Below are 27,873 nucleotides of genomic sequence, written 5' to 3' on the forward strand. Positions count from 1 at the left end.
ATCTCCACGAGATTATAGAAACCCGTTTAGCAAGCTAATTGCTATTTTAATAATACAAGCGTAAGGGAACACCATTCTGTCGAAACGTAGAGCGTTCGAATGACGCCGAAAGTCGCCAGATTTGTATTGGCAACGCGCCATCGGACGGTCAAATGCATTTCGAAGCAATATGGTCGATGCGCGTACGGAAGAGCCGTGTTTATTAGATATTTTTGGTCTCCTCTACCGAGATTCGTTGGATGAACGGAAAGTAGTTACGCCGGATATTAAAAGATATAAATACGAAGCGCTATGTATAGTTCGAAACAAAACTTTCCAAGTAGAATACGATTGTTTGATCGTACAGATATACACGGCGAACGCGTTCCTGTTTTCGCTTATTAAAGGCATCGACTTTAATACGATAACTGGACGAGAAACGAACGAAATGATGGAGTAATCAGGGTTTCGTTACGGGATGAACCAAGCGCGATTGAAATAACATCGCGGTATTTTCTTTCAATCCGACGGGATAAGGATTCGAGCCGCACCCGAATTGTATCTTCAAGGATCAAGAAAATCGTTTTTCATCGGCGCAGAAGGTGGCGACAGCAAAATTCGTTAATCCACTGGCAGACAGTTTTGGCTCTAGAGAAAAAATATTGCTTTCTTAACGAGATTTTAAAAAAAGAGAGGAACGCGCCGCCGTGCCAGTATGATTATAACGAACGTCGGTGTTACATGACCACCATCAGCCAGAATACAATCGATAAATTCGAAATAATTGCTTCGTCCGCTCCGCCAGAGATCGCAGGTAATCCGTTAATCCGGCAAATAATATTCGCGAATTTTCTCTACGGTAACTCATGAAATTGATCACATGGTGATATCGTATCAAGTTCGTTTCGAATATCGAATTTCTGAAACTCGAACAAAGTCGCTCTATTCGCGTATCTTGGTCGATCGAGTACTTCGGATCTAGATCTTTGTGAATTTTTAAAAGCATAACTTTCCAATAAAATACAGCCTGTTATACGTATATCTAATTTTTTTGGACAAACACACGACAATTTTATGATGAGATCTACATCGCTCACGCGTACCGCATTAAATTCCTTCCGACTAGCCCCGAGATATTAAATTCTAGCCAGAGAAGCGTCGTACCGTGAGAATATCATCTCGTCGATACGGTCCCGAGCTCTCATCGATCCCCGCTTATTATTTTTTACGGTGATTTTCGACCAAACGTAAATGAAAAATCATCGGACCGCAGCCGGGCGCGCGCTCCTGGCGGAACGTACGACCGGAACCAATTAAAAGGTTGCAACTGCCAGAGCCAATTACCTACGTCGACGAGACACTAGAGAAATTCTCGGTCGATCCATATACGGGCATCTTTCCGGGCGAATTCGTTCGCAGAACGTTCGACGAAAAGCCCCGAATCCTAGGCCTAATCGCGCGTTCATAATTAATCGCTTGTCAGATATAGCATACGAGCGCTTAAGCGTTTCGAATGCAGTATCCTACGAGGAATTCCGGCTCGTTTCGCGACGTGTCTGTACACGAAGATAGAGTGCCTAGTGCCTGCCAGTCATTTAGCACCGCGTGTCTGCCGCCAGTCATTTGCTAACTTCCTCCAAACGAACCCTTCGAAAAGAAAATCTCTTCGTTTAACCCAACTCCGGAATGGGTTATACGTTCTTCGAAGCTTCGAACTCCATCTGCGACTCTATAGTCTATTCTTTACGGCCAAAACTTGAAAATTGCTCGACGAAAAATGTCTGGAAACACAGAGAGATCCGCAAAAACCGCGAACAACGGATTCTTTAACGCTTTAATAGCCGCCCGTTTCATGCGGAAACCGTTGCAATAGTTTCGACCCGGCGGGAGCTCTTTAACTGCTTTTTCATTCGATATTTTTAAATGGAACATTTTATAAATATTCAAATATTTGCTCTACGTAGTTTTATCATTAAGCAAACATAGAAATATCAATTTTATTAAATCACATAGCCCATCGATATCGCCGTATCGCTTTGCAGCCAAAGCGAGGCACACGAAGATGTTGGAAATACTATTATCAGGAAATATAAATAGAGAAGATAAAATTTGAACGTCGACAAACACGGTGGCCGACGAACGCGATAGCGAAAAATCTCTTTCGATTAGAACGACGATGGACAGCGATTACTCTTCGTCAGACGTCGCGTGCATTTGATTCTGAATTTTCGCGTTTCGTTCGTCCACGGAGCACGCTTTAGCACGTACGAAGTTAATAGGGTTAGCTCGATGGGGTCGCGGGAATATTAACGAGTCGAAGGAGAACGTTCCCGCGTACGGATAATAGTGACAGATCGCAATATTTATTTTCGAGAGGCCACGAAAAATTATAGGTCGCCGAGGAAGAAGCGCTCGCGAGAGAAAGAATTGCACGGTTCCGTTATATTTTTTTTCAGTCGGGCCATTTATCACGCGGACGACGACGTAATAGACGAGAGAGGAGGCGAGACAACGTGCCCGTTGCACCGCGATGTTTTACCTCGTGTGTGTTTGACCCTCGTCCCTTCTCAAACTCAAACTATTATTGCCGCAATACGGCGCATTTCGATGACACCCGCTGGCCCTCGAAACGGCATTAAAAAATTCAATGCGGACGTTACGGACATCCAATTATGATAGAGTCGGTGGCGAAAGTATTCGAACGTTATGGTAGAAAATTATTTATAATTCTATAGACAAATATGTGTATTTTAATATAAAGCAAGAAATCTATTGATGTACATTATCCGACGTCTAACAGACCTTGTAAATGTGGATAACAAGTGGCTTGACTATCCGCGGTTCTACTTAACAAGTTTCAAGTAGAATATCAGTCTGCGGAGTATAAATTTCAGAGCCCCGGAATAATGAAACAAGCTCGTGTAAATGTAGATTCCCTCTGGCATTCTACCATCTAACATCGTGCACATTGCTATCGCAACGTACACATAGAATTCTTTTAACAATTATTTTTATCTCGATAGCGTAAAAACAGAAGGTGTATATGTTATTCCTTTCTACCGAAAAATTACGTTCAGTCAGCGAGTATCGTACGCGGAGGCTTTTTCCCCATTACTTTCCAGCTTCGGAATAATTTTCTCTTATCCTTTCGGAAGCAACTTTTACACGCGACCGCACGTGACGAGCCATTTCAACCGAGAAATTATTATCGACCACCGAAACTCGACGCCGAAATTCTATACGCGTATCGCGGGCACGTATCACTTTTAGCGAATTCCGTTCGAATCCATGACGTCCGGGACCCGTAACTTCCGGCGTCTCGTGCCACGCCTGACCAGCTTCCCGTCCCGCCTCGTCCCCGTTGCGCGCTGACTTTAACCCCCCGGTCGTTGCGATTAATTGGAACACATTGCACCTGGGAATCGCAGGTGTAATGAAAGATAATCGTTCCTGTCTACTCGCCCTTTCGCCGCGGTTACATCGCCGTCGACACGAAACTCGCGATTCCCTTTTAAAACTATATGTACTGCCCGATCGACGAGCAACTAACCGCCAAAACTCGATTTCAAGTTAACATTTATACGGGGCAAGTGATTTATGGCAACGTCGAATCAACGATACTGGAAAATGATATACCTGGTATTAGATTTTGAAAGTGACTCCGGGAATGGATATCACGGTTATAGAGACGAAAATATACTCGGCTATCAGGAAGAACCGATATCGAACGAATAGTGGATAAAATTTCCTTACTTGGTCCAAATCCTTCCACTATTCGCGTGAAATGTGGAAGCAATGATATTTTTTTCCTATCGTTCGTCTCTGCGAGACTTCCTCTCTGGTTGAATTTTCGACTTTAAACAACATCCCCCGTGCTTTCTACGTTCATTTCTTGCGTTCTTCTATTTGTTTCTCGATCGAAAAGCAGAATGAAACGCCGCCTTGCTGCCTGGTGCAAAACTTGCGCGCACCCGCAAGGTGCAGAACCAGGAAAGAACCAGCATAATTCCAATTGTTCTTCATCGTTGGGATGAATCTCTGTTCTTTAGAATTTTTAAACGAGGAAATACGAGGGGCGGTTCTTAAATTCTACTCCGCTAATGAAGAATAAGATACGAATAATGAAACCTGACTTTTGTTTTGAAATCAGAGGGTTGATATTACCGCGGTCAAAGTAAAAGCCCTAACGTGATTTATTCGATGATTCCGTGGCTGGGGACGTTTAATGCGTCATCAATTCCAAGTAAACTCGAACAAGCGTAGGGAGAAAAGCTGTAGCTCACCTCAATCTGCTGTGTTCCGAATGCGGCGACTCCTCGGGCGATTTGTAACTGTTGCCGGCCTGAAAAGCAAAAGGAAAGAATAAAACACTTTCCAGAAAGCTTCCTCAAGTTCTGGCTTGTATTCTATCTAACACGGTCGAAGACCGGCGGTACCGTTTTAATACAACACCGATTCCAAAGTCCCGATGGGATAATATTGAAATTCTAGATTCGCGAGTATCAGAAAATAACGTTCCCGGAAGCTGCAGTTGTTGACGGCGTCGGTGGGCAATGAAGCCACTAAAGAAAACCAACGGCATAAATTTCCCTTGGCTCATTCGTATTACCGCGGCAATATCCCGGCGAATATCAAATTTGTAGTTAACGTTTCCTAACATAACCAGCGGGTGCCGGCGAAACGCGGAGAATGAAATCTGGGAATACCCGGCGGAATATATCACCGGTGAAAGTAACTAGAATTTATGTCGATTAAAGCGGGAGGGGGCGAAAAAGGGCCGGGAAGGAGGTCTCGCAAACGAGCGATTCACCGTGCAAATTTTCCCGTCGAAGTCGCGCGATTCGACGTTTACGGGGGCGCGAAACCAAACAAAGAGACGCGCGTTATCGACGATGCAATTACATTTCCGATCGACGGTGCTACCGCGCGCCAATTATTAGCGGAATGATACAATTACCTCCGAAAGCGATTAGCGGGCTCGCGCGTGGCGTTTCTCTTTTTCGGTTCCGTTGGAAATGAAATTCGCTCGACGAGAATGTTCCGGCCACTTGGCCAACATCAACGAACTTACGATTGGAAATTAGAACCGGTTACGTTTTCTGAATCGCGATAACGACGAGAATCGGCGCAACGATGGCCGTCGTATTAATCGTTATGGAAATGTCTACGGTCACGGGGACAATGGGTGGACGGTCGCGTCCCGTTCGGCGTGGCGCGGCGCGGCGCGGCGTGGCGCGGCGTCGCCGGACAATAATAATTGTTTCGATTCACAGGGAAATTGAATAGCGGTCGCAGGTATTATTAAAGGATTGCACTCGGCGGTAGTTACGCGACGCGTCGTTATTACGAGTTCAATCTTTTCGCTAATTGGCAGAGACGTACCAGGGCGCTCGAATGCCGCGAACATCCGACGAGCGTCGGGCATTGTTCGCGGAACCGACGCGGCCTGGCGCGGAAAGAAAAGAGGAAACGTCGAGTCGGCTGGTGACGAGCGACGGTCGTATTGATGCCCTGCAGTTATCCCGTTCTCGTAACTCGGCCCACCTGCCGCGCAAACATTTACCTCGTAACCCGACCCGAACGCCGCGTGGCAACTTTCATCCCTGGCCAGAGTCGGTCCCCCGCTCGGTCACCGTAATTTCCAGCTTCCCCGGCTCTACGCGGTCCCGCGGCCACCAACCTTCGCGTCCCTACGTTTTATCCGTATTTTCTTCCCCGTCGACTTTCACTCGACTCGAGTCGAGCGTTTCCACCCCCTGTCGACTTTCACTCGATTGTGCCCGGGCCAAGTTGCGTTTGGCCCGGCCGAGAGTAGCTCTTGGCACGAGAATCGCTATCAACCGGTCCAGGGAGGGGCTCGTCGCGGCAACCAGGAACGAACAAGAGATCCCGAGCGTAAGGGGGGGATGCGAACACGGCCAAGAAGGAGAACCGGAAGGTAAACCCGCTACCGAAATACGCTGCGGGACAGAATGACGGGACACGTTGAAAATTACTCGCTCGAAGGCTTTGCATTATATATAGGTTCACTCGGAGAGTTTTCCGACAGCGAGCCGTTACTGCATGCTTTCAAAACATTCGCATCTACTTTATCGTACCGTGAGCGGAATAACGATGATAATAATACGCAACGCTACCGGTGAACAAAGCTACGTAAACAGTAAATTTCGCCGTTGATTGTTCCTACGCGAATTAACGTTCGGAGTAAGATGTAAATTACGGAAAAACGAATGGCCGTAGAGAGGGGAGAACGTTTTTAGAAATATTCTTAGTGGTAATAGTGTTTTCTATTTTTAATGAATGGTTCCCCCTCCCATCTATACATATTCGTCCGAATCGTTCGTTGACCCGTTTGAAAACTGATTAGCGTGTTGCGTGGTCTATATCGTAATGCAGTTATGAGAACACGTGTTCGGTAGTCGGTGTAATTAGTTTGCGAATACTCGACTGCTAGTCAATTTGTTTAATTAATTGCGAATCGTCTGATTGCTCTATTAAGTTTGCTTCATCCTTTACGTACTTGAAACAATTTAATGATTTAAATGGTACGGCCCAACGTTGATAAGTACGTTTTATCCGATAAATCGTCGAACAACGAAAGGTTTTCGATACTCCCTTTCAATTATTTTGCACAAGTGTTGCGAATAACGAGCAGGTATAATTACTCGCAATGTTAATTATATTATCGATTTGTAGTTTTTCTTTCCATCGCGTAACTATCGAAAAAATACAGAACCTCAAAGTTACCAGGTTCCATCGATTCGCGCGAAAACTACCATCGCAAATGCATTTTTATCCCCGCGCCCGTTAAAATCACGAATTGCGATTTGTTTTTATTTCGACCTTAAGCAATGGCTGTTTTTAAATATTTGTTTGTTTTATCCGAAGTAAAAGGGAATTTAAAAAATATTCGCTTGGCTAAAAATTACAGCCAAGGGAAAGCTCGCAGAGTGTGGCGTGCCCCGGTTCGACGTTCTACGGTTAAAAATTTATCGAGACACTTTATACAATAATTTCGTGCCGTCTGTACGGTGTATCCATTTCACGGCTCGGGGGGGCGAAAAGAGAATAGACACTTTTCACGTAACGAAATAGAAGAACCGAGAAAGGCAAGTCGGTCTGAAATAGCGTCGCGTCTATGACCGAACCAGTGGAATAGGCGAAACGGTAAAGAATGCTAGAGATCCAGACGTCTCGCCTCTAAACAGCCAGGAACTTTCGGTGTTTTCCTCGAATATCCAGCGAGCGTGCAGCTATTCTCGTCCGGGATACACGCTCGCGTGTCTTCTTTCCCAGAAGCCAATTGTCCAGCTCGCGTCGACTGCGTGAAAGTTTGCGAGAAATTGAATTTGTCCGGGCCAGCGGGAGGATAGTTCGTGTCGACGATTTATCGCCCGTTTTGAATAAATTCCGACAGAAACGGATGATCGGCTTGCCGGTTACGTTGGTACGAGAATTAACGTCGCGCGACGCTTCCATCGTTTTACGTTTCGTTTGTTGGGGATGGAAAGGGCGGAAAACGTTCCACCGCTGTCGGTGGTGGCAAGAAAGGGCACGACGATCAGGAAATTTTCCAAGGAACACAGACGGAAAACAGAAGCAAGCAGTAATGCGTATTATATGGTTTGGAGCTTTGGTAGTCCATCGAACTGCAGCGTTGTAAGCGCGGGCTTAGAGTGGATGTGGAATCAGCCTAATCACCCGGAAGTGTCGCCACTGTTCACCGCTAATCCGATCGCAGATGTTTCTCTCTCCATTCAACCCTGTACCGGTTCCCTTGGTCCTTTATCCTCTCTCTTCCGTCCCTTGCCGTTCGTTACCGACCTGCTATCCGTCCCTGTTGCTCATTCCGCCCGCCTCTGTTCACCCTTCTGTCCACCATCGTTCCGACCACAGTGTTTGTTCGCGGCTGCGTTAGCGAATCCTAATCGCGGTTGGCCCGTTTTCACCGTAAATCTGCCACTGCGTGAGACCGGCTCGCTCGAATCGAACAAAACGCGCCCCGATGGACGAACCGTTTAATCTTCTCGCTTCGTTACCGTGCACCTACGTGTCGCGCTAGCATCCAAAACGTCGAACAAGCAATTGATCCTGGTCGTCTGGAAGCAGTCGGTTCGAAAAGAAAAGAAAATGCGCCACGAAAAATAATCCTAGACGTTTGTCGCGGTATAATGATCCCGCGCAGACGTCTGTCTGGTCGCGAACGATGAGCTTTCGACCGCATCGAGGAGGGAAACTCAAAGTAAAAAAAATGTACGGAAATTAAAGGAAAATGATTGCTCTCGCTCGAAGAAGCAGGAGGAAAATATTTTTTGAAGCGAAGAACGCGCGCGGGGCTGGTAAGAGAGCCACTCTAATTAGCTTGGTATACGGGGGTGGCTTTTTGTTTAATTAACACGCTCGTAGTAAACTACCCTTGTACCGCGCGGCCCCCGACTACCCTCTCTTCTTGCCTCTCTTCCTTATTCGCCGGCCTCTCCGTGTGCGAGCACTTTATGGTTTTTTTTGCTCCGTCCTCTTTGCTTTTCGCTCAGACCGTTCGCCCTTCGTTTATCCGTGATACATTCGATAGGTGTTTGTTTGCTTAAAATCCGCGCTCAAGGGTGTCGGATTTAAAAGGCGATGCGTAGAGGGGTGACGCCGAGGCGCGTGCTTTGTCGTTGGTTTTTTTTAAATGCCGTCGTCGGTTGCGCGCGTGCGCCCGGAGCTCGTTGCTTTTAATATCGTCGCACAATGAATATCTGCTTTTTATTTTTTCTCCTCTCCGCGCGCCTCCTGTCCTTCTCTTTTTATTATTCCTTTACCAGATCCAGACGATATCGCGTGCACCGCGACTCTGGCTCGTGGAAGCATCGAGTAACCTTCTATGTAACGTCTACCTCGCTATTCTCTCTGTACGCGAACCGCGGATGAATAAAGTAAACCTCGATCCGGTTTCACGTTGTTTGGGCGCGATGCGCCGAGGGAATCCCTTCGACGTTAAACCGTCGTCGTTACGGGGTACGGAGCGTTGGAAATTATAGTTTCTTTGACGCGGACAGAAATTACGAGGGGTCATAGGCAACGATCGATCGCGGGGAAACGTCCGCGCGCATATTTTATTCGCTCCGTAAGCCGGCCATTCTATTCCATCTCCGATCTTGCCGATAAGTGTTCAATTATCCAAGATTCCCGGCTCCATTAAATTCTGGAAACGGTGTTACATCTTTGCTATCGCGGTCACGATAGCAAAGATTCATTCGTTCTCGATGATTCTATTCCCGGTTCGCCAGCGAAATACGAGAATAATCGGCAGGCTCTCGGGACGATGAATCTCGATCCTTTCCGGGCGGTACGCGCGTTTCGCGTTTTCATGCATTAATTCGCGGAGGAACGAAGCCGAGATGCTGGACCGGAGCTAGCGTAGGCGTCGTGTTCTCTGTTTCGCGCCGGTCTGGCAACGAGGCACCCACGGTTTGGTTCTGTCTGGTCCATACGTAGGTGGACGTTAGGTGCAGGTGGCGCAGCGTATTTATAGCCGCTTCGTGACTCCTCTTCCTCTTGGGCAACGGCGCTGCCTCTTGGTCCTCCTGGTTTTCGTGCAACTTCCCTCCTCCTCCTCCTCCTCCGTGTCGTTTACTCTTCGCTTACAGACTGCCGGCCAACGACTCGAAGCCGACCGGGAAACGAATGTTTGCTCGCGAAGAGCGGAATGCGACAGGTTACCGAACACGGCCAATTAATTTCGGATGAATTTTAGCGTCGTGATCGTCGAGCGGAGAGAAAAGTTGGCCTCGCCGCGCTTAAATTGGCCGTCAACGGCGCGGCGTCGCCGGAACGCGTGTAAACCGCCCCGGCAAAGAACTTTGACGGGATCGGCGCGCGTCTACGGAGCCGTCAGGCTCTCGTGCTAATCCCAGCACGTCGTAAGTGGTCTACAACGAAGCCGTGTGCGCGCAGTGTGGAGCGGTTCTCTTAACGAGCGTCGGGTATTTACCCCGTTCGAGGTCTGCCGCGCGGTCCGCGGGGTTGAAAGCAGTGGTTCGGTCAACAGTTTTACGCCGGCTCGGTTCGCCAGCATCGGATAATGCTCGGTGAACAGCCCCGCGCTCGTCGCACAGTCACTTCCAGCCGGCGACTGAACCACCTTCGCTCGCCGCCCACCTACTAAACGGTTAAAGTGTTGTCCAAACTCGGCGAAACTCGTTTGCCCGGCACCCGCTGCTATCTACTCGCCAGGATCTTCCTCTCTGTCTAGCCGTGGACCGCGGCACAGTCGCGACCCTTGTCCCCTTTGCCAGACCCTGAGCTCCTTTTACACAGCGCCGGAGAAACACCCGGCATCCTTTCGCTTCGTTTCGATCTTGGCCAGCCCCTAAGCATCCCCTGACTCACTTTCCTGCCAAGATACGAGCGCAGGATATGACTTTGCCCCACCGGCTGTGGAACCGAGAAGCGGCTAGTCTGTTCGAGAACCGAGTAACTTCTAAACACGATTGATCAGGTGTGTACGGCCCGGGCAAACTTCTTCCAACCGGACTCGAATACGAACTCTCGAAATTTCACGGAAAAACAGATATAATGGAGAACGACCCTCGACAACTTTTAAACTATCCTTGCAAATTGAAAAGCAAATACTTGTATCGTAATGTTTCGGATGAATTTTCTTACGATATAGTTTCGTGGAAAATAAACGAACGGAATATATTTGTATGACGTGCATAGAAAAGAGTACTATAGCGCAGACTCTCGCACGCGACGACACAAGCGCCCGACACGCTGGAAAGGGCTAAAGTATACTTGACTCTAAGCTAGCAGTGACGACGATTTATCTTAGACGTATCCCCTATAGAGTGTCACGATCCCTTTTAAGTAGCACATAGGTTGAGCTATTAAAAGGCAATGATCGATGATTCGCCCTGGTAGTGTTACGTGTACGCTATCCATTATATGTTCTGGCAGTATATCTATCGTCGCCACATTCGCCGAGCATAAGCCCGAAACGGTCCCGACAACCGCTTCAAATCACCGCCTGGACCGGCTGTTTTCGAAATTATCAAGAGAAAAGTATTAATAACACCTTTGCGGATAAATTCTTTGTCATCTGTTCGTGGGTACATACCAGCCCCTTTTCGAGCAGCAATCGTTGGATCGTTTTAAGGGCAATAATCGACGATTCGCCGCGCCGATATCGGTCCCGAGAGGCTACCTCGAGCTGAATTCACAATCAATGCTCTTCCACGTGCATATCGAAGCCGAAAACGTATTGCCAACAGTTCGCTTGGCACGCGCATCGTAGTTCGCGACTCCGGGGTAATTGAACGAGATCAAGCCTTCCTTTTTCCCACCTGTCGCTGCGATATCGAAAAACTTCTTTCCATTTACCGAAACGCGAAATAATAAAAACGAGAAACGCGTTTAATCAATCGGTGATGGCAAACTGCTGGATACCGAACTCTGAGCTCTGCTATCGTCGACGATACGAACGATTTAACTGATCCGTTACTCCCACTATCTTATTGGAGGAACATTTCTGGCCAGATATTATATTTTTGTCTCGTGTATTGACCAAAGATGATTGCAATTGACGCTAGATACTCTTTTAACGATGTTTGAAACACGAGGTACGAGCATGGATTGTCCCAGGTTAGATGGAATCCCGTGCAACGAGCACAGGATCCAGTGGGATTTTCATGCCTGTCGTGATCGAGACTCGATAACGAGCCGTCAAACTTCCGTGCCAGATCACCGTAACGCGTCCGTTTCCTAAGACCAATGGGTATCGGTTCCTTTGTTGTCGATGCGTAATGATCGAGATAATACACGGTGATATCCGGTAAGCTTCGTGCCGGACTTGCTGGCAATACGATCCCTCGTGGAACACGTCGTAGACGCGGTGCACGTCGACGGAAAAGGGGCGGCGACCTATCAGCGCGAGGGGGGACGGGGTGCGAACTACGAGCCTCGTAATCAAGCCACGTCACAATGGTATTCCTCTAATACATTCGTGGGTGGGTATGTATTGGAGTGCCGTGCCTGCTGAATGGGACTATCTGCGCGTCGTACACCGCAATATAGGACGCGTAATATCAATGTTGAGCCCCCAGCTGATTATTGCGCCATCCGACGCGAAGAGCGTCGGATTATGCCCTTTAACGGCTCCCGTTTATACGCGTCGACACTCGTGCGGTCGTGAAAATCGCTTCGCCCGTGCCGAGAGAGTGCTCTGGATCGTTTACAGTTACAACCGTTCGTTTCGCGCCCGGAAGAAATAGTTTTTATTCCCACAGAATGACACCGGGGCGGGATTCTTTTTCGTTTTCAAGCACCGAAAATACCGGAGTCGCGCGTGGCCGTTGAAATAAACTTCTTAACAGATTTATTCTCTCGGCCACCGAGAACCGTACAAATTCTTTTACGGTCGCGGCGGGCGAATCAAATACCGTGGGAACGCGAAACGGTACGGTCGCATTCAAGTGGATATGCCAGCGACCGGTCCAGACAACGAAAGTGAATCGCGCGCGTTCGAGTGTACGAGCGGTTCGTAACAAACGTATTCCCGTTTGTCGCGAGTCGAAACGGTCTCGTTGGTTGTTGACGCAACGGTATCGGGAAACACATAACTCGATCGGTTGTAACGGAGCTGCGTAAGTGGTTTTGAGAGGCGCGTTTCAATTTCTGGAAGCGACCGCTAGCACCGTGAAAGAATCGGGGAAAGCGGCTGAGAAAGGGAGGAAAAAGCGGGGAAACAGAGAATAGACAAATAATGGAATAAAAAAGAAAAGGAAGGAAGAGTCGGAGCGAGAGAAGGGGAAGCTAGGGCCGACTGGAAAAGCAACAGGTGCCGACGTCTAGATAGCAAGCAACCTCTGCGCCTTCCGCCAACCCCCTCCCACCGACGCTTATATACCGGTTCTTCTCTCTTTCCATCTTCCGTCTCTCTCTTTGCTCTCGTGTCTACCCTCGAACAGATCCCAGCGAGATAGCAAAAATGTTTAATGGGGTGAACTCGCCGGAAAATACCAGGCGACCCGACCGCGTCTCCTTGTAACGCCGCCCTGAAAATGTCGTTTCCCTCGATCAGTTTCGCATTAACAACTCGAGCCTGCTTATCGAGGGCATTTTCGTGTTTAGCCACGTACCTCCAGCGAACCGATGCGACCGCCTCTCGAGCGTCTTGAATTCCTCCTTCGGAGGAATATCCAGACGTGTACACCGAGACACCGAGGTAATTCCAGTTCTTGGCTGCGCGTGGCAAACAACCAACGAGAAAACCACGACCCCTTGATCCCTGAACGGGAAATGAGACCGGAACGCTCGCAGTCGTAAGGGAAATTATTCTCTACGCACGCCTCCGCCCACCTCCTAGAGTTTCGATGCGGAAAATTGACTTCTTTAAGCCGGCCGTCCTTGCCATCGCACTTTCAACGAGATTCCCCATCGGTAATGACATTTCTTCCTTCTCCGGGCCGCGCTTTGCTCTATTTCGTCACTATATGTATACCTACCGATTTATTTTACGCCAGCCGTTCAAGCGTCGCTTCATTTTTCACACACGATTATACATACACGATCTCTTCTCGTCGTTTAAGTAGCCAACGAGTTCGGAAATATTTTATGATCGAGACGAGATCGAACCTCGGACTTGTCTTCTTTATACGATATTCATTTAAAAAGTAGGAAATCTCGCTTGTCTATTCCCGAGCAAGAGTATTTAAATCAATCTTCAAAACGGAGATAACCTGGTCGGGAAGCTTTTGACGGAAATTAGTGGGACGCATTAATAAGGACGCGGAAGTTTCAACCAGATCTGCCGGTAATTAAATTTATACGAAATTGAAGAAAATCGTGGCTCTGGAATCCACCGAGTGTGCTCGCGGTCTTTTTCATTAACGTGCAGACGGATAGTGAGGAGCTTGCGGAACAAGCCTTAATGCGAACAGTTGAAAAGCAATTATGCCTACCTTCCTGTTCGCGGAATCAGATGCTTCGCCGTTCACTGAGACGAACATTATGTAGAAAATGCGTCCGCGACTCTCTACGCGAGTAATAAATTTTAATTAAAATAACCGTGACTTGAAAATTTATGTTCGACATCGGCGACTTAACGACCGCGTTTCCGGTTAGGCTCCCGACGCGAACCTCCAAGCGCGTCCGTCGGTCGAACAAAATTTACGAATTCGAATTCATTTAAATTATTATCTATTCGGTAATTAATTTCCCAGCGGCAACGTCGCATATTCAAATCGCATTTGTAATTATTTTCTCTTTGTCCGTACAATTCTGCAATTAGGTGCACTCCAGGGGTTGAGCAAATATGCGAACGGAACATTTCACGCGAGTATAAATTCCACCATTATCGCTGAAATCGAGCTGCGCGAAATGGAAGCGTTTGGGCGAACGATGCTGCATCTGCTGCTCGGTGATTCGTTGTTCGGAACTCTTGACTTTATCATCGGTGCAGGGACACGAAGATCCCTCGGTACGGACAAAACTCGTGCATTCCCTGCCAGAGGGTTTACATTTTAAACAACTGTCTGGAACGCGGTTTACGAACCCGCGGCATTCCGTATTAATACGATCTCGCGTGCCGGGTTGCAAGCAGCGTGTTACGACTTCTTGAGCGCGATTAAACCCACTTTCTGGCTCTGTCTCGTCTCGGCCGTAAATACTCTGCTTGTAATTCAACAGGTACAATCGCCTCGGCGATTAATCATGTAAACCGTACGGAGCAACGGTCGCTCGTAAGATTCCATTTACCCTTTCCAGGGAGATCGATCTTTTCGAGAAGACATCCGTTGATCGTTTCGCGAAATGTCCAGGGAAGAGGGTACCGGTTAATTTTGCTCGCGTTGCGAAAGAAGAAGGGTAGAGGACATCGGCGACGACGACGCTCTCACTTCGTATGCTAATATCGGAGGCTCGACCGCTTTCATAAAGGGCGCCGTGTTCTTCCCGTTCGCGAAATAAGATCGTGAGTTTACGAAGAAGGCGAACCGAGGGAGGCAGTAACGTGGGAGGCGGAGGGATCTCTGTTATGCTCGCGGCATCTGCCACCACCGTATCCGATATACGATACTTTGTTTGCCTACCCGGACAGCCTTGTATACGTTACACGCCTATACACCGGCTGGCTGCGTGCAGTATGCCGTAAGGAGGCGAAATACAGCCGGGCGAGTTTACCGAATAAATCAGAATACGCGAGAGAGCCGCATCACCCCCGCGTGGACTCTGATATTTTCCGGGCTCGTGAACCCATTTGCAAAGAACTTTCCTCTATGCGCGATACCGTTCCTGAATCGCCGGAACGTTCCCTTCCGGGCTGTCGTTTCCTTTTCCAAAAGACGCTACAAACGGCTCCTCCAGCACCCACGACCTTATTCTCCTTCCAAAATTGCTTCTCGCCACGGTGTTCGACTTGCCAACGCAACGGCTCGAGATATCGCGTCTTTAAACATTCGTAATCGTACAATATTCGTGGGTTTTTTAAAGCCATCGACTGTTGTAAATTACCAAGAAGGTATAGAGCAGTGTACGGAAAATTGGGTGGTGGTAAAGCGACGCAGGGATTTCGTGGTAATAGAAATTTCGCAATTGGAAAACCTTTAAGCCGAGGCGGGAGATGCAGCAACTACAAGCAAGTCGTTTCTACTTATTTCTACGCGAGAATAATATTCCAAACGGCTGACGTTTACGACCGAACCCCGGCTCGATGAACGGCCTCGATTCACGGAAAATGCAAAAGACTGCCAAAGGGAAATACAATCGCGCAAAGTCGAATTTTGGTCAAGATCGACTCTGAAAAGAAAAGAATAGCCAGCGATCGATCGAATCACCTAACCCAGTTTCTAGATTCTTTGTCAGCGAACCCAAACCGTTTCAGGAGCTATCGTCCACGTCTTCTCGTTTACGATTGGAATAGCAATTTGGAGACAGATTTTGTACAACTTCGATATGCATTCCCACGGGTTTGCGTTAAACAGTGTAGCACAGTTTCCAAGGGAGCCTCGAACGGCTCTAAATAAGGGGATCGCTAGAGACGACCGCTGAACAAGAGAAAGCACGCTCGAGCAAATTGAAACGCGAACGCGGATCGATACTTGAATAGATTGGGTCTTGGAATATGGCGCATGTATATTCGTGTATTTACGACAAAAGAAGAAACCGATATAAGACTGTTCGGTGGCTTTCGAACGTTCGCAGTTTGCAAACTATTGAACCGAGCGGCAAACCAGGTTTCGGTGATTATAATCAAATCTACTTTTCGACGAGATCCTCTACGTTTACTCCGTAACCAGCGTTGCATCAGTTTGTAACGCGCGATGGGAAACGAACAAACCCGGCAGGACCATAGGTTTCCAAGTATGTATTGTATTTCGCTTGCAAAATCCACCAGGATCCCCGAAGCAACCGCGCTCCGGTCCTGACTTGGTTCGAATAACTATGAAGCGAACTGATCACGTCCCGCTAGATATCGATGCTATTCATAGTATCGCTTTGTATGTGCCGCGTATCGCGATTACCCTGACAGAAATCAGCATGCGACAGTACAATCGTGATAAAACGAGAGAACTTTTCTCCAGAATCCCCCGCGATGGCAATTCTCGTGGATACAATTGAAAAACAATGGACGATGATTGATATTCGCGTTGGTATTCGAATCGTGTTTCCGTTCGATATGGCTAGTTTTCGAATCGACGATGTAGCCACGAGGAATTAATGTAAAATTAAAATTAGGTTCGTGTTTCCCGCGTGGCGATTGCGAAAATGATCCAGACTACATTGTAAACTGGATGCTGTCGGTATCGCGATTAGTGGGGCTAATTTGAATCGTTTATCATTAGCCGTGAAGGGTGTACGAGGTGGGGTCGTATAGAGTCTGGAGGCTTAAAAATCCCTGTCACGTTGTTCGATACCTTTCGGCATTGGTTTTAGATAGGACGCGGCGTGGGAAACGAGAGGGAAGACAAAGGACGGGCGACGCCTTCAGCGACGGGGAGCAATTCGGTGAAAAAAGAAGGGCAAGAGAGTGAGAGTTAGGGGAAACGTGCCGTGCCGAAGAGCATCATGCGCAATCTTGTATGCAAATAGAGAAGAATGAAACGAGACGGGGAACCAAGCAAAGACCGGGTGAGGAAGCGAGCGCGAACGTCGGAATAGACGAAGGAAGGTACTCTAAGAAAAATTTGTTCTCTTAAGATTTCTATATGCAAATCGCATGCCCCCTGGTCGCTCGCCCGGCTCCATCGGTGCGGGTTAGATTTGCATTCTGCATCTACATTCATACTCCGACGGCGGAACGGAGCGTGTAGTATATAGTATCTCTAGTTTTATTAATGATCCGTAAGTGTCGGCGGAAACGTTATCGAGGGAACGGAGATGGGAGAGCGAACGAACAAGGGAAACGAGCAGGAAGTAACAGACCCCGGAGAGAGAACGGGACGGAGAACCGTGTCTGAGCTACCAGTCTAATTACCATTACTCCATTAGGATCCATAATTTGTCTAATCGGACTTCTCTACGTATTACACTGTTTGCTTCAAATTGTACACGCGATGCACGCGTACGTCTTGCAACAACCTCTTCCTTGCCGCGTTTTAACCGACGACCCAACTAATTTCCGTCGACGCGTTCCATCATAGAGGGTGGCCCGCGCGCACCAGAAGGACGTTTCGCGCATTTTCGAATATCGTTTCGTCGGAAATAAATTAATCCGATCTAATATCGAGTGCCGTGAATCAGCAGCACGGTGTCAAGAAAGAGAAGTCGGTCGAGGGACGCGCGAAAAGAAGGAACGAGAACGCGCGAGAAAAACGAACAACGCGAGAAAGAAGAGAAACGAAACGTACGGTGGATAATGCGATTCCGCTTCCGCGGCACCGGATAGAATCACGTGAAAAAGTTTGCCCCGTTGTAGCTAACTTTCGTTTCTCCCTCTCTCCTCGTATACTCGCAGCTTCGTTCGTTTTCCTGAAGGAGGAGGGTCGACCGCGGGTAACAATTGCACTCGTCTTTCGTTGCGCACGTTCTTCTTCGCTGTACAATTACGCGGTTAAGCTCGGCGGGGCTAACTTTGTCCGAATATTACTATTTACGAGGGCGGAATTCGGATCGCGAAATTGCTCGAACCGGTCGAAAGATAGAACAGATTTTGAAATCTTTCGTAGCGGTCGTGAAAATTAATTCGAGCTCGTCCAACGTCTCCATCGGATTACCTGCCCCGTTAATCTGGCGCGAACCGCGTAACATGCTACTCGGTTCTCTGTTCCTTTCATGCATCACGGCGAAGAGTTGGTTTCGCGGTAGGTATTAAGGAAAAATCGCACGCCGGCAAAAGGAGGACTGGTTCCATTAAAAGCATTTATTTTCAGTGTCTGCACTTAAGGGGAGCAAGACCAGTATTAGAGGTGATTCTAACCTGACCCAGATTTCCCCCTCGTTGTTCGAGGGTAATTTCAAAATGAAAGAAACCCTGCGATCGATTCGCTCCGCGCTCTCGTCGAACGGAAAGAGAAAAACGACGAGCGGTGCAAGGGAGAGAAAATTGATTCGGCAATTAAACGGCACACAGCAACGATAATGCACCGTTTGTTGTTAGACGCAACCAGGCAGCCTCGTAGCAATATCTCAAAAAGTTACCGAGACCAATAAGAGAGTGAGAGTAAAATTGCTCGGGGTGAAGGCAAGTAGCCGCGAGTAAGAAATCCTCGTTACGTACGCGTTAGGGGTAGGTTGCGCGTGCAACTTTGGAAAATCGAGCCGTGCCGGGGGTTCCTTGGTCGTTGTAATTTCAAGTACGGAACGGATAGAGTGGTGGCAAGGGTACCAATGGGATAGGCGTTTGCGCAGAACACGGTAGAGGAAACGAGTTTAATTACGAGTAAAAATCGAGTTTGCTCGATCGGCGTCGAGATTGTCGCCTTGCGAAACGAAGTCTCACGATTATTAGATTTCCCGGCAGCGGAGAACGACGGGGGTGTGCTGACTGCATCTCCTCCGGAGGGAGGTCGGCGGAACGGACAGACCGGCGTGGGAGGGTTGGCTAAACAGTACGATCCGAGAAATGGATGGAACGGCGAAGAAGGGGGGAGTGAAACTATTTCTCTTGCTTCTCCGGTACGCCGGTTGTGATTTGAATACATCCAGTTAGCGGCGCGTGCCTCGAATTCTCGATGGTATACGGAAATGGTTAAAGGAGCCACTCGTTACTTCGTTTCGCCGATATATTATGTTTCGCTCGCAACGTTCGCTGTCCCGCGATTTAAACACCGCGGACGATATCCATCCGACCTCTTTGATTACCCTGCACGCGTACGGTGTACACTTCATTTTTCATATCGAGGGTGGTATTCGGTCTTGTTCAAGGTCGAGATGTTTTCGAGAGTCGAACGTCAGGCTCGGGTATCGATATCTTTCTGTAAAACCACTCTGGAGACGAGTACGTTTCGACCATCCCATTTCTAAGTAGTACAGTAGTACGCATGGTCGGACGCGGCCAAGTAGTCTCGTATAAAAATGAATACACGTACGGAAATTAAGAGCGATTTATAACGACTTTCTATAATTAACAATAACGTGTAGTTAAGAACCGCTCTGGTGTATACGCACTCTCGTATAGCCGCTTTGGAGAATAATTCCGGAGCAGCGGGTTTTCTCGCTCCGCTGGCTGAACGCGCTTCATCCGGCGGCGATTGATGTGTCCAATTTGAAATTTGTTCCGCTCACGGCGTTGTATTTAAATAACCCGACAGGCTAGTTATTTCCGAGATTACGTGCAACAACCGTTCCCGGTGAACACGCGTCTTCTAGGCCGAGGCACGCGCGATAATCTCTCCGCTCTACCGACATAATTCGATATTTAAATGAGGTTAAAATAGTTCGCAACAGCAATTTGTCTCGCAAAGTTTCCTACAAGGGAACACAGTTCCCTCTTCCACTTCCTTTCCCTCGGGCCTGAATCGTCCGCTCGTCGCGTCTCGCGAATCCGTTTCCACGGTTCAATTATCGTTTAAATTTCTGTTGCGTTTGCTTAACATCGTTTAATTAATTTCAATGGCACGTATCGGAGCGGAACGCGATCCAGATCGACGATGACGTTCGTAAGATTACTCGAAAGAGCAAGGCGAAACAGACGAGGCGAACATAGTCTTGAGCAATCGTTGTTACTTTGCGAGTACGGGAGCCGCAATCTCGTAATTGCTACCAGCGAAGAGTAACACGCGTTCGCGGACCGTGTTGGTGATTCGAGAGCAGGTTATGGACCAAGGATTCTCGCGAAAAGGCGGAAGTAAGCGAATTTCAACAGCGACGCTCGACTTTCCAGAGTTAACTACTAAGTCTCGCGACTCCGAAAGCTCTGCTCGTCAATTCCTTCTGCAACTAATTAAAACTTCCTTCCGTTTTCGAGGGATGTAGCGACAAGATCGTTTTCCGATCCGTGAATGTAAGAAGGGAGAAGTAACCGTCGCGTCCCAACGCACGACCGTCACCCAAGTTAATCGATGCTGGCCAAGATACTTAAAAAACTACGTTCTTTATCCTCGCCCGATTACTAACCACGAGATAGACGTAATTTTCGGTATATTCGGCGGCAGATACAATGTAAGGGTTTAACGTTCGGCGTGTGTCGGGCTGTACAGCGGATCGTCTCCGTATTAGCATCGTTTTGCGTGTTGTATAAAACCCGTGGAATTGGTACGTACGACACAAACAACAAAGCGACCTGTTTCCCGCGTATTATTACTTAATAATATTGATTGGTAACACACGTTCCATCAATAGTTAATACGCTTCGCATTTCACTTTGTTAACGGACCGACCGATAATTTCGACGTAATTTGTTAAAATAATATGCGAGAGGAACGGCAATAATTTGACGCGCATCAAATTAATAAGTAATATCGAGGGCCCCGATGAAATTGCTAACGATTGAAAATTGTTACAGGGTTATCGGTGAGCGCGCAGACCGCAATATAATACCTACCGTGAATTATGAGAATTCGTTCCTCGTTTTTCGACGTGGCGGCGAACCAGCCGCGGATAAAATATTCGTACGCCCCCGCGAGTACCTTGAAATATTTCTGCACGCAATAATAACAGAACGGTAATTCTATTGTCGAGCGATCGGGGTATTGACAACTCATTAAATGCGTCGAATAACGCTGGACGAGATGTAACCAGTTACGTTCGATTCGAATCTGCAATTTTTGTCCGCCTGCAACGATATATCCGCGTTTTCAATCGGTTACCGTGACACAAAGAACGCCGTTATTTGTATGGTATCTCGCTGTTACAAACACAGAGGGGTGAAAAAAAAAAATGAATAAAATTTTATGCCCGTCCGTGGACGGACTTGAATCTATATTTTGAACACGTCAACGTTAGCGCCGCTAGATTTCCAACAGAGAATATCAGCAAACGTTCCACCGGCGGCTGACACGAAATAGCTGTAAACGGGGCGACGAGTATGTTTCGGTTCGTAATTACTATTTCGATGGAGGAAAAGGGTACGCGCGATAGACGGGACGAGGGACCATAGGAACTTTTGATATATCCGGTGAGACGGAATAAAACAGGAGCCTTTTTCTTTTAGGGGGGTGGCGGCAGGATGGAAGGAAAGGCCGGAAAGGAAGAAAGAAGCCGCGAAAGTAGCGAGCCGGCAGTAGTCGAGTTTGAGAACAAAGTCGATATTAAAATCAATCCAACTGTCGGGCAACGAGTTCGGCTGAGTTTGTAACCTTAAAAGTTCCGTCTCTCCGGCGTGTAGCCCGGGTCCCTACGATCCGCATATTAAACTTTAGTCAAGTTCACTCTCCCATTTGCGTTCCGCCTTGCCGCCGCGGAGGGTTAAGAAAGCTCGACCAGAGGAAAACGAGGAAAAAAGCGGTCTCCGAACGGGAGAAGCGGAACCAAAGAGAAGGAGACCGAGCTCGAGAGAATCGGGAAGATCGCGAATAGGGCTACGAGACGAACCGGGAACACCGAAGAATGGAAAAATGAAAGAAACGGTCTGAAGTTGGAGGGGGGGCACTGATCTTCCGCAGCATCCGCTAAGTAGCACTCCCGAGAACGACATTGAAAGACTCGTATTTTATGCGGCGTTCGTATATTTTTCCCAACGAACGAGGCGAAAGCGGCGAGAGACGAAACGCGAATTTGCACGCGACGCGTTTGCATTATGCATCGATACGCGGGGGCTTATCAACATTTTCAATTATGTAGCGCATAGTTTCGACGGAAGCAAACGAGAGCCAGGATGTTTTATCGCGCCCGTACCCTTGTAAAGGTTGCCGAAATTCTTCGCCGTGTTTCCGATTGAACGAACGGCTTTCGTCGTTGTCAGCGTCTTAACAATTTTTCTTCCTCTCTCCGTTCTTCGCTCGCCGCGCGCCTCCTCCGAAACCAGCGAAACGAGGGTGCATTATAAGCTTCAACGTAACGGGCAACTACGTTAATTAAAAATAAAGTACTGCCGTGACCGGGTTCCCAGTCGTTCGATCGAGGGAAACGAAAGCTGCCGGAGGAAGAACGGAAAGGCGAGGACGAGGAACGGGCGGCGGCCGTCATTAAGGTTATACAAATCGCCGATTACGCCTGGCTGTTTAACGAGCGCCGAGTTTCGCGAATATTCACGACTTGAAACGGAAGCACGAGACTCCCCTGGCAGTAAGGCGGGTAAATTAAACATTTCGCTCGCGTTTTAAGCGCCGGCCGGAATTCGACCCGCTAGTGAAAAGCCTTTCGCTTCTTATTCCTCCTTCGTCGTGAGGTGCTCGTAGGCTCGCGCGATCTTGTTCGAGCACCGGCCTGTGACCTCGTAATTATCACACGGCCTACGCGACCATCGGCGCAAAACGAACGCTTCGCCAGACGATCGGAAATTTCATCCTACGTCTCTACCCATGATCGAATAACCAGGGTCGGTGATATCGGTGAAAAAAGAAAATATTGGACGTTTTACGAGCATTCGAAGGTATGGAACTTTATGGAATTTCGGGCGTCCGAAGGCGGTCTTACACATTGTACAATTTACGGAGCACCGGTGTGCTGAGACAAGGAAGAAACCGGATATCAAAGATGAACAAAAGACGGAACGACGTGGGTTAAAGGGGGCGAGCAGAACCGAACCGAGAATAAAACCTTTATGCTCGAAAGTCTCTTCTACTTTCAACTGCGGCGACTCGAGCGGTGCTGTTTAATTACGGATTCTAAAGCTCCTTCGCCTACTACCGAAACACAGCCGCGTTTGTTTGTTTGTTTCCGTCTTATTGCCACTTTTACGGTCCACCTTTCGGTCGCTTCGTAATAAAATCGCTCCTCTCTTGCTCTCTCGCCCTAAGACGGTATCGTTTCTCGATGATTCGTCGAGAGAGTTGGAACAACGACGCAGAATTATTTTACGAACAACTTGCCTAATTGTACCGTCACTTTCTTTCGATCGACAAAGCGACGCGACGCGAGAAAACATTATGGAATTCAGGAAGATCTCGCTCGACGCTCGGGATACGTTCTTACAATTTAGAGCATCGAACGGTCGAAAGTCGTTTAAATTTAAAAGAAAGTCAACGGTTCGCGGTAGGTCGGTGGTGCTCGATTTAATTCCGATACCACGGACCGCGTTTCCTCGCCTATCCGTTTTCGAAGGTTGACATAAGAGAAATACATAAATTATCTGGGTGGCGGCGGGTCACGGCAACGTGACTGCAACTTGCTTCGTATTAAAGTTATGAATATAAATCACGAGCCGCTCGTTCCCCGTCGTTTCGCGCTCGGTTCGCCGCTCGCTCGCGATCTCTTTTCCCTTTTCAGCCAGCCTCTCGCCTCTTTCTCTACTTATTCGCTTCGACTCGTTGAACCTGGCGTCTTCTGCTTTCGCCCTTGGCAGCACCACCTTCGCAGCCGAGTCGAGCCAACAGCTCGACGGTGTCAAAGTCCCGGCCCATTATTCACCTCCGTCAGAGTTCATGTCTCTCTGGCACGCACCCTGCTCGACAACTAACCCCTCTAACCCCCTCCCTGCAGGCTTTCTTGGATATTCTTCGAACTTGCGATCCCTCTCGATGGCGTTCGAGGATAGAGTAGCCGTTTATCAGGACGCAGGCCCAGCCAGCAGCACTTTGCGGGTTGATTTCACCGAGGCGATAGACGAAATTAATTATTTCCGTCGATGCGAATCACCGACGGACTTTACGATGGCTTTTTATTCGGCAGTTAACGTCCGCGGATCTGATAACGAGCGAGAAGCTCAACGGGGAAACAGGATCGATAAGAGGGAACACCCGTTGGATGACTTTCAGTTTCTTCTAGCAAGCAGCTCGTTGGCGTCGCCGTGCGCGACGCGAGGCGTCGCGTCGGTGGGAAACGTCGTTACGCGAGAACGTACGCGGACCGTGAGAGCGTTTCATCGTCGTGGTTTTGGTAGCCCCGCGTTGGGCCAGGTGTCCTATGTATCAGCGTGAAAAACTAGAATACTTCTTACTAACGTTTCTTTGGAAACGAAGATTAACGTTCCTCTTTGCTCTAGATTCACCGGGGTTTGCCCGTGCTGAGTGCAAGCGACGCTCCAGAAACTCCGGAAAATATGAAGACAACTATAGTTTACGGGCAGCTTTTTATCCAGAGGGAAACAAATCATAACGAAAATTGCGCGCGTACAGGGACGAAGGATCCGCCTAACGGGATCGCGAACGGCCTCCACGATCAGAATCGCTCTCGATTCGAATCCTAAACAGGAAAAGAGAATCACGATCGCGTGCGAGCTGCGTGTAATTCGAAGAAGCCAACTCGTGTAGATCCGCTAGATTCCTACACCTACGGGGAGCCGGAAAGAGCAAAAGCTTATCGGGACCGATCGACGATCGCCTGCACGCTCGTGCCCCGGTGATAATTATTATTTTTCCACCGCGATGCAAATTTATGGATCAAGAATCACTCTGTGCTTGTTATTCGGTCGACGTAGGGACCTCGAAACCATCGATCGCATCGCATCGATTTTAATCGCGTAGGAATTTCGGATAACCGCGCAAAAAATAGAGAAACCCGAGGAACGCGAGAGTGAGAGAATGGTTCCCGATGATAACGCCGGAGGTCGGAGTGCATTCAGGGTCGTAGGCAGGTACACATGCATATCAGGAAAGCCCCGGGGATTCTGGCGATCACGCACGGATGCTCCTCTCGATCCGATACATCGCCGATCCGAATCTGAAACGTATCGGTAGCGCGATGTCATACATATCCGATGCCAGAAGCCGCGGGCTCCCTGTGCGACGAAAATTTCTCCCTCGGATTTCGCTGTCTCCGTTCCTTTTTTTCCTCGACCCCACCAACCCACCCCCCTACCCACGGGACGACAAGACGAAAGCTTCTTCGTCGGACCGGATTGCCCTTACGCCCATGCCGTAGAAAAAATCGCTCGTGTCGCCGTGAAAATACGGACCGAGCGGCTGGTCGAGATTGGAAGCAAGGGCACGCTTACCTGCTGGGAGCCAGACGTCTCCCCGCGGTAATTTCGGGACCTTGGGACGCGCTATCGACGACACCGGGAACCGCTGTTTTACGAAACTTGCTACGAAATCGTAAATACCGCGCGCCAAATATATCCGTCAGGTCTACAAATTCCACGTTTAATCGGTAATAGCCCTTTAATTGCCAGTGAGAAAGAGAATATCTTAGATATCCATAATAGTTGGACTGTCTTAAAACACAATAGTAGCCTGGTAGAATAATAGAGAGAAGAACATCTCCAGCAGCTAAAGTAACTTTGTGCATTTGAATAATCCACTAAAAGGATCTTCTCATCTTGTTCCGTTTGTATTCTTTTGATTAAAGCGTCGAAGGAGCCTTCTAGTCTAGAACGCTAAAAAGAACCGTTTTTCGCGATATTTTTTCTCCGGCAACGGTAATATAAGAGAACACGTTTTATAAACTCTGTTTATCTAACATATTATATCTCTTTCGAGTTAAAAATCCGGAACAAAGACTATCCTGAGAAACAGCGACGTTTTATAGAATAAGTGTACGTTAAATATCACAAATGAAAAGCGCTCGCAACGTGTACGCGCGATAAATTTCACAAAAAGAAAACGATTCGTTGGTTACCAAGTTTTTCCAAGATACCGGCTCGGTTAAATCAGTTTCGAGAAGCACTGCGTTGAAGTTGTTGTTGCTGGCGAAATTAGATTTCTCCGCTATCTCTCTTATTAAATCTCTCGAGACCTCGAATCGAAGATACCGAAAAGATTAAGACGACATTAGTTTATACTTTTAACGGGCGTTCCGAACGCGCTCGGTCGATCGTTCAACGTGGATCTCGAGAAGTCCCGAAGAAAGTAATTTTTTCCTTAATTAAGGAGAACCATAATGGCCGGTGTAGATTTCGATGATCGATCTAATTTCGAACGGAAGCTGAAACCTTTGCGTCGGTGCAAGTTCCGTCGTTCGGAGTATCGGGATTGGGACGGATAAGAGAGCAACGGGGCAGGACAAGCAGCGGGGGAAGCGTTTCCCGATTTTCCGCTCCATCGAGCGTAACCTTACCGCGGATTAAATTCGAATCGATATTTTTATCGGTCACTCTCGTTACACCGCTTACAATAATGTTGGTGGCCGTTACGCGGAGGCAATCGCCGGTGTAGCGAGCACAGCTGAACCATCGCCAGGAGTACCAGCCTATTCTCACCCTCTGCTAGTCACGCTAATACCTGGTTTATTACGCTTCATCCATGCGCGAAACTTCATTGCCTACTTTCTACCGGTGCACCAAAAGAGACATTCATTTTTAACGTATGTGTACGCGAAGAAACTGCTCGACCAGACGAATTTAGGCAACACGAGAATGACTTTTCTATTCGTTTTGTCAGAAGATCAGCCAGGATCCCTTGCTTAGAATTTCGTACACCGTTAACAGAGACACGTGCACGAAACGTCACGAGAGCAGCGCGATTTCGACCAGCTATATTTATTAAACATACCTTTATTACGCGGTCTTTGCATATTTCAGAGGGTTTCGCGCGATCCACCAACGAGTTGGGCGCCTAACGCGATTGTGTCGTTAATAATTGAGGGAAAAAAGTTAAGCGCTTCGATTAATACAGACGGACGCTGGTCAGCCCCGATACAGGCTCGATCGGCGTCGGTAGACGCGAGGCACTATATTTGCAAAGCCAAATAAATCCAGTGGACTCGTTAACACCGTGACGACTCAAATATTTGCAGATAGGTTGAGTAACTGCATCACCAGCTATAAAACAACGCAATCTAGTTGTATGTTTTTTTTTTGTTCTTTTTCAACAAATGCTGTTTGCGTTCATCGACGAAGCATCGCCGGACCGATGCTCGTTCGCGCGAATCATCGTATTTGCACGACGTATCAGCAATCCTGACAAAGATATAAATTCCGTAGGCCTCGCGTCCTCTTTGTTGCTTTCTTCGAGACGTCGAACCGTGTGACGTTCGAGATGTAAGAAGAATACGAGCATCGATAGCGATCGTTTCGATACCCGTGACAGATACGTATCACTGGGTGTGCTTCTGACACGTTTCCGGCCCGATCGAAATCCGGGACGCACGCGAGAACTCCGCCGAAATGTAGCACGGCTGGCTGTAGCTGTAGAAAGCTTTGATAATACGGTAGCATAATGCTCGGCAATATAGCATAACGGGGTTGACACGTTGACACTGTCACGCGCCACCGGCGTCCTAGAGGCTATTGACTAGGTGACACGGAGCGCCGCGCCGCTTTCTATGAAGAGGGTCCTCTCTTATACGATGCACTCGTTAAACATCACGGATTACGCCAACCACCTTCCCCGCAAACCGCTCTCGCTTTCGACTTTTTTACCAAATCTTTGTTCGACCCAGCCCCCTTGCAATCTTGGACTTTGTTCGCGAGACATTCACGACGAGGCAAGAGGCAAA

At 48.2% G+C, this 27,873-nt stretch overlaps 1 protein-coding gene across 3 annotated transcripts in view; it reads right to left on the reverse strand.

Moving 5' to 3' along the window:
• Positions 1-27,873, reverse strand: part of LOC122397750 (zeta-sarcoglycan-like) — a 134,558-nt gene that overhangs the window by 48,417 nt on the left and 58,268 nt on the right. For 2 of the 3 annotated variants that reach the window (XM_043397124.1, XM_043397126.1), the window contains exon 3: positions 4,263-4,321. In XM_043397124.1, the coding sequence (XP_043253059.1) occupies positions 4,263-4,321 (59 nt within the window). Of the gene's footprint in view, positions 1-4,262; positions 4,322-5,542; positions 5,692-27,873 lie in introns of those variants that run through there. The other variant, XM_043397125.1, reaches the window with a different exon arrangement.

The sequence above is a fragment of the Colletes gigas genome, unplaced genomic scaffold (genome assembly GCF_013123115.1).
Source record: "Colletes gigas isolate AHSC1104 unplaced genomic scaffold, ASM1312311v1 Colletes_gigas_Sc00010, whole genome shotgun sequence".
In the NCBI taxonomy this organism is placed as follows: Eukaryota; Metazoa; Arthropoda; class Insecta; order Hymenoptera; family Colletidae; genus Colletes; species Colletes gigas.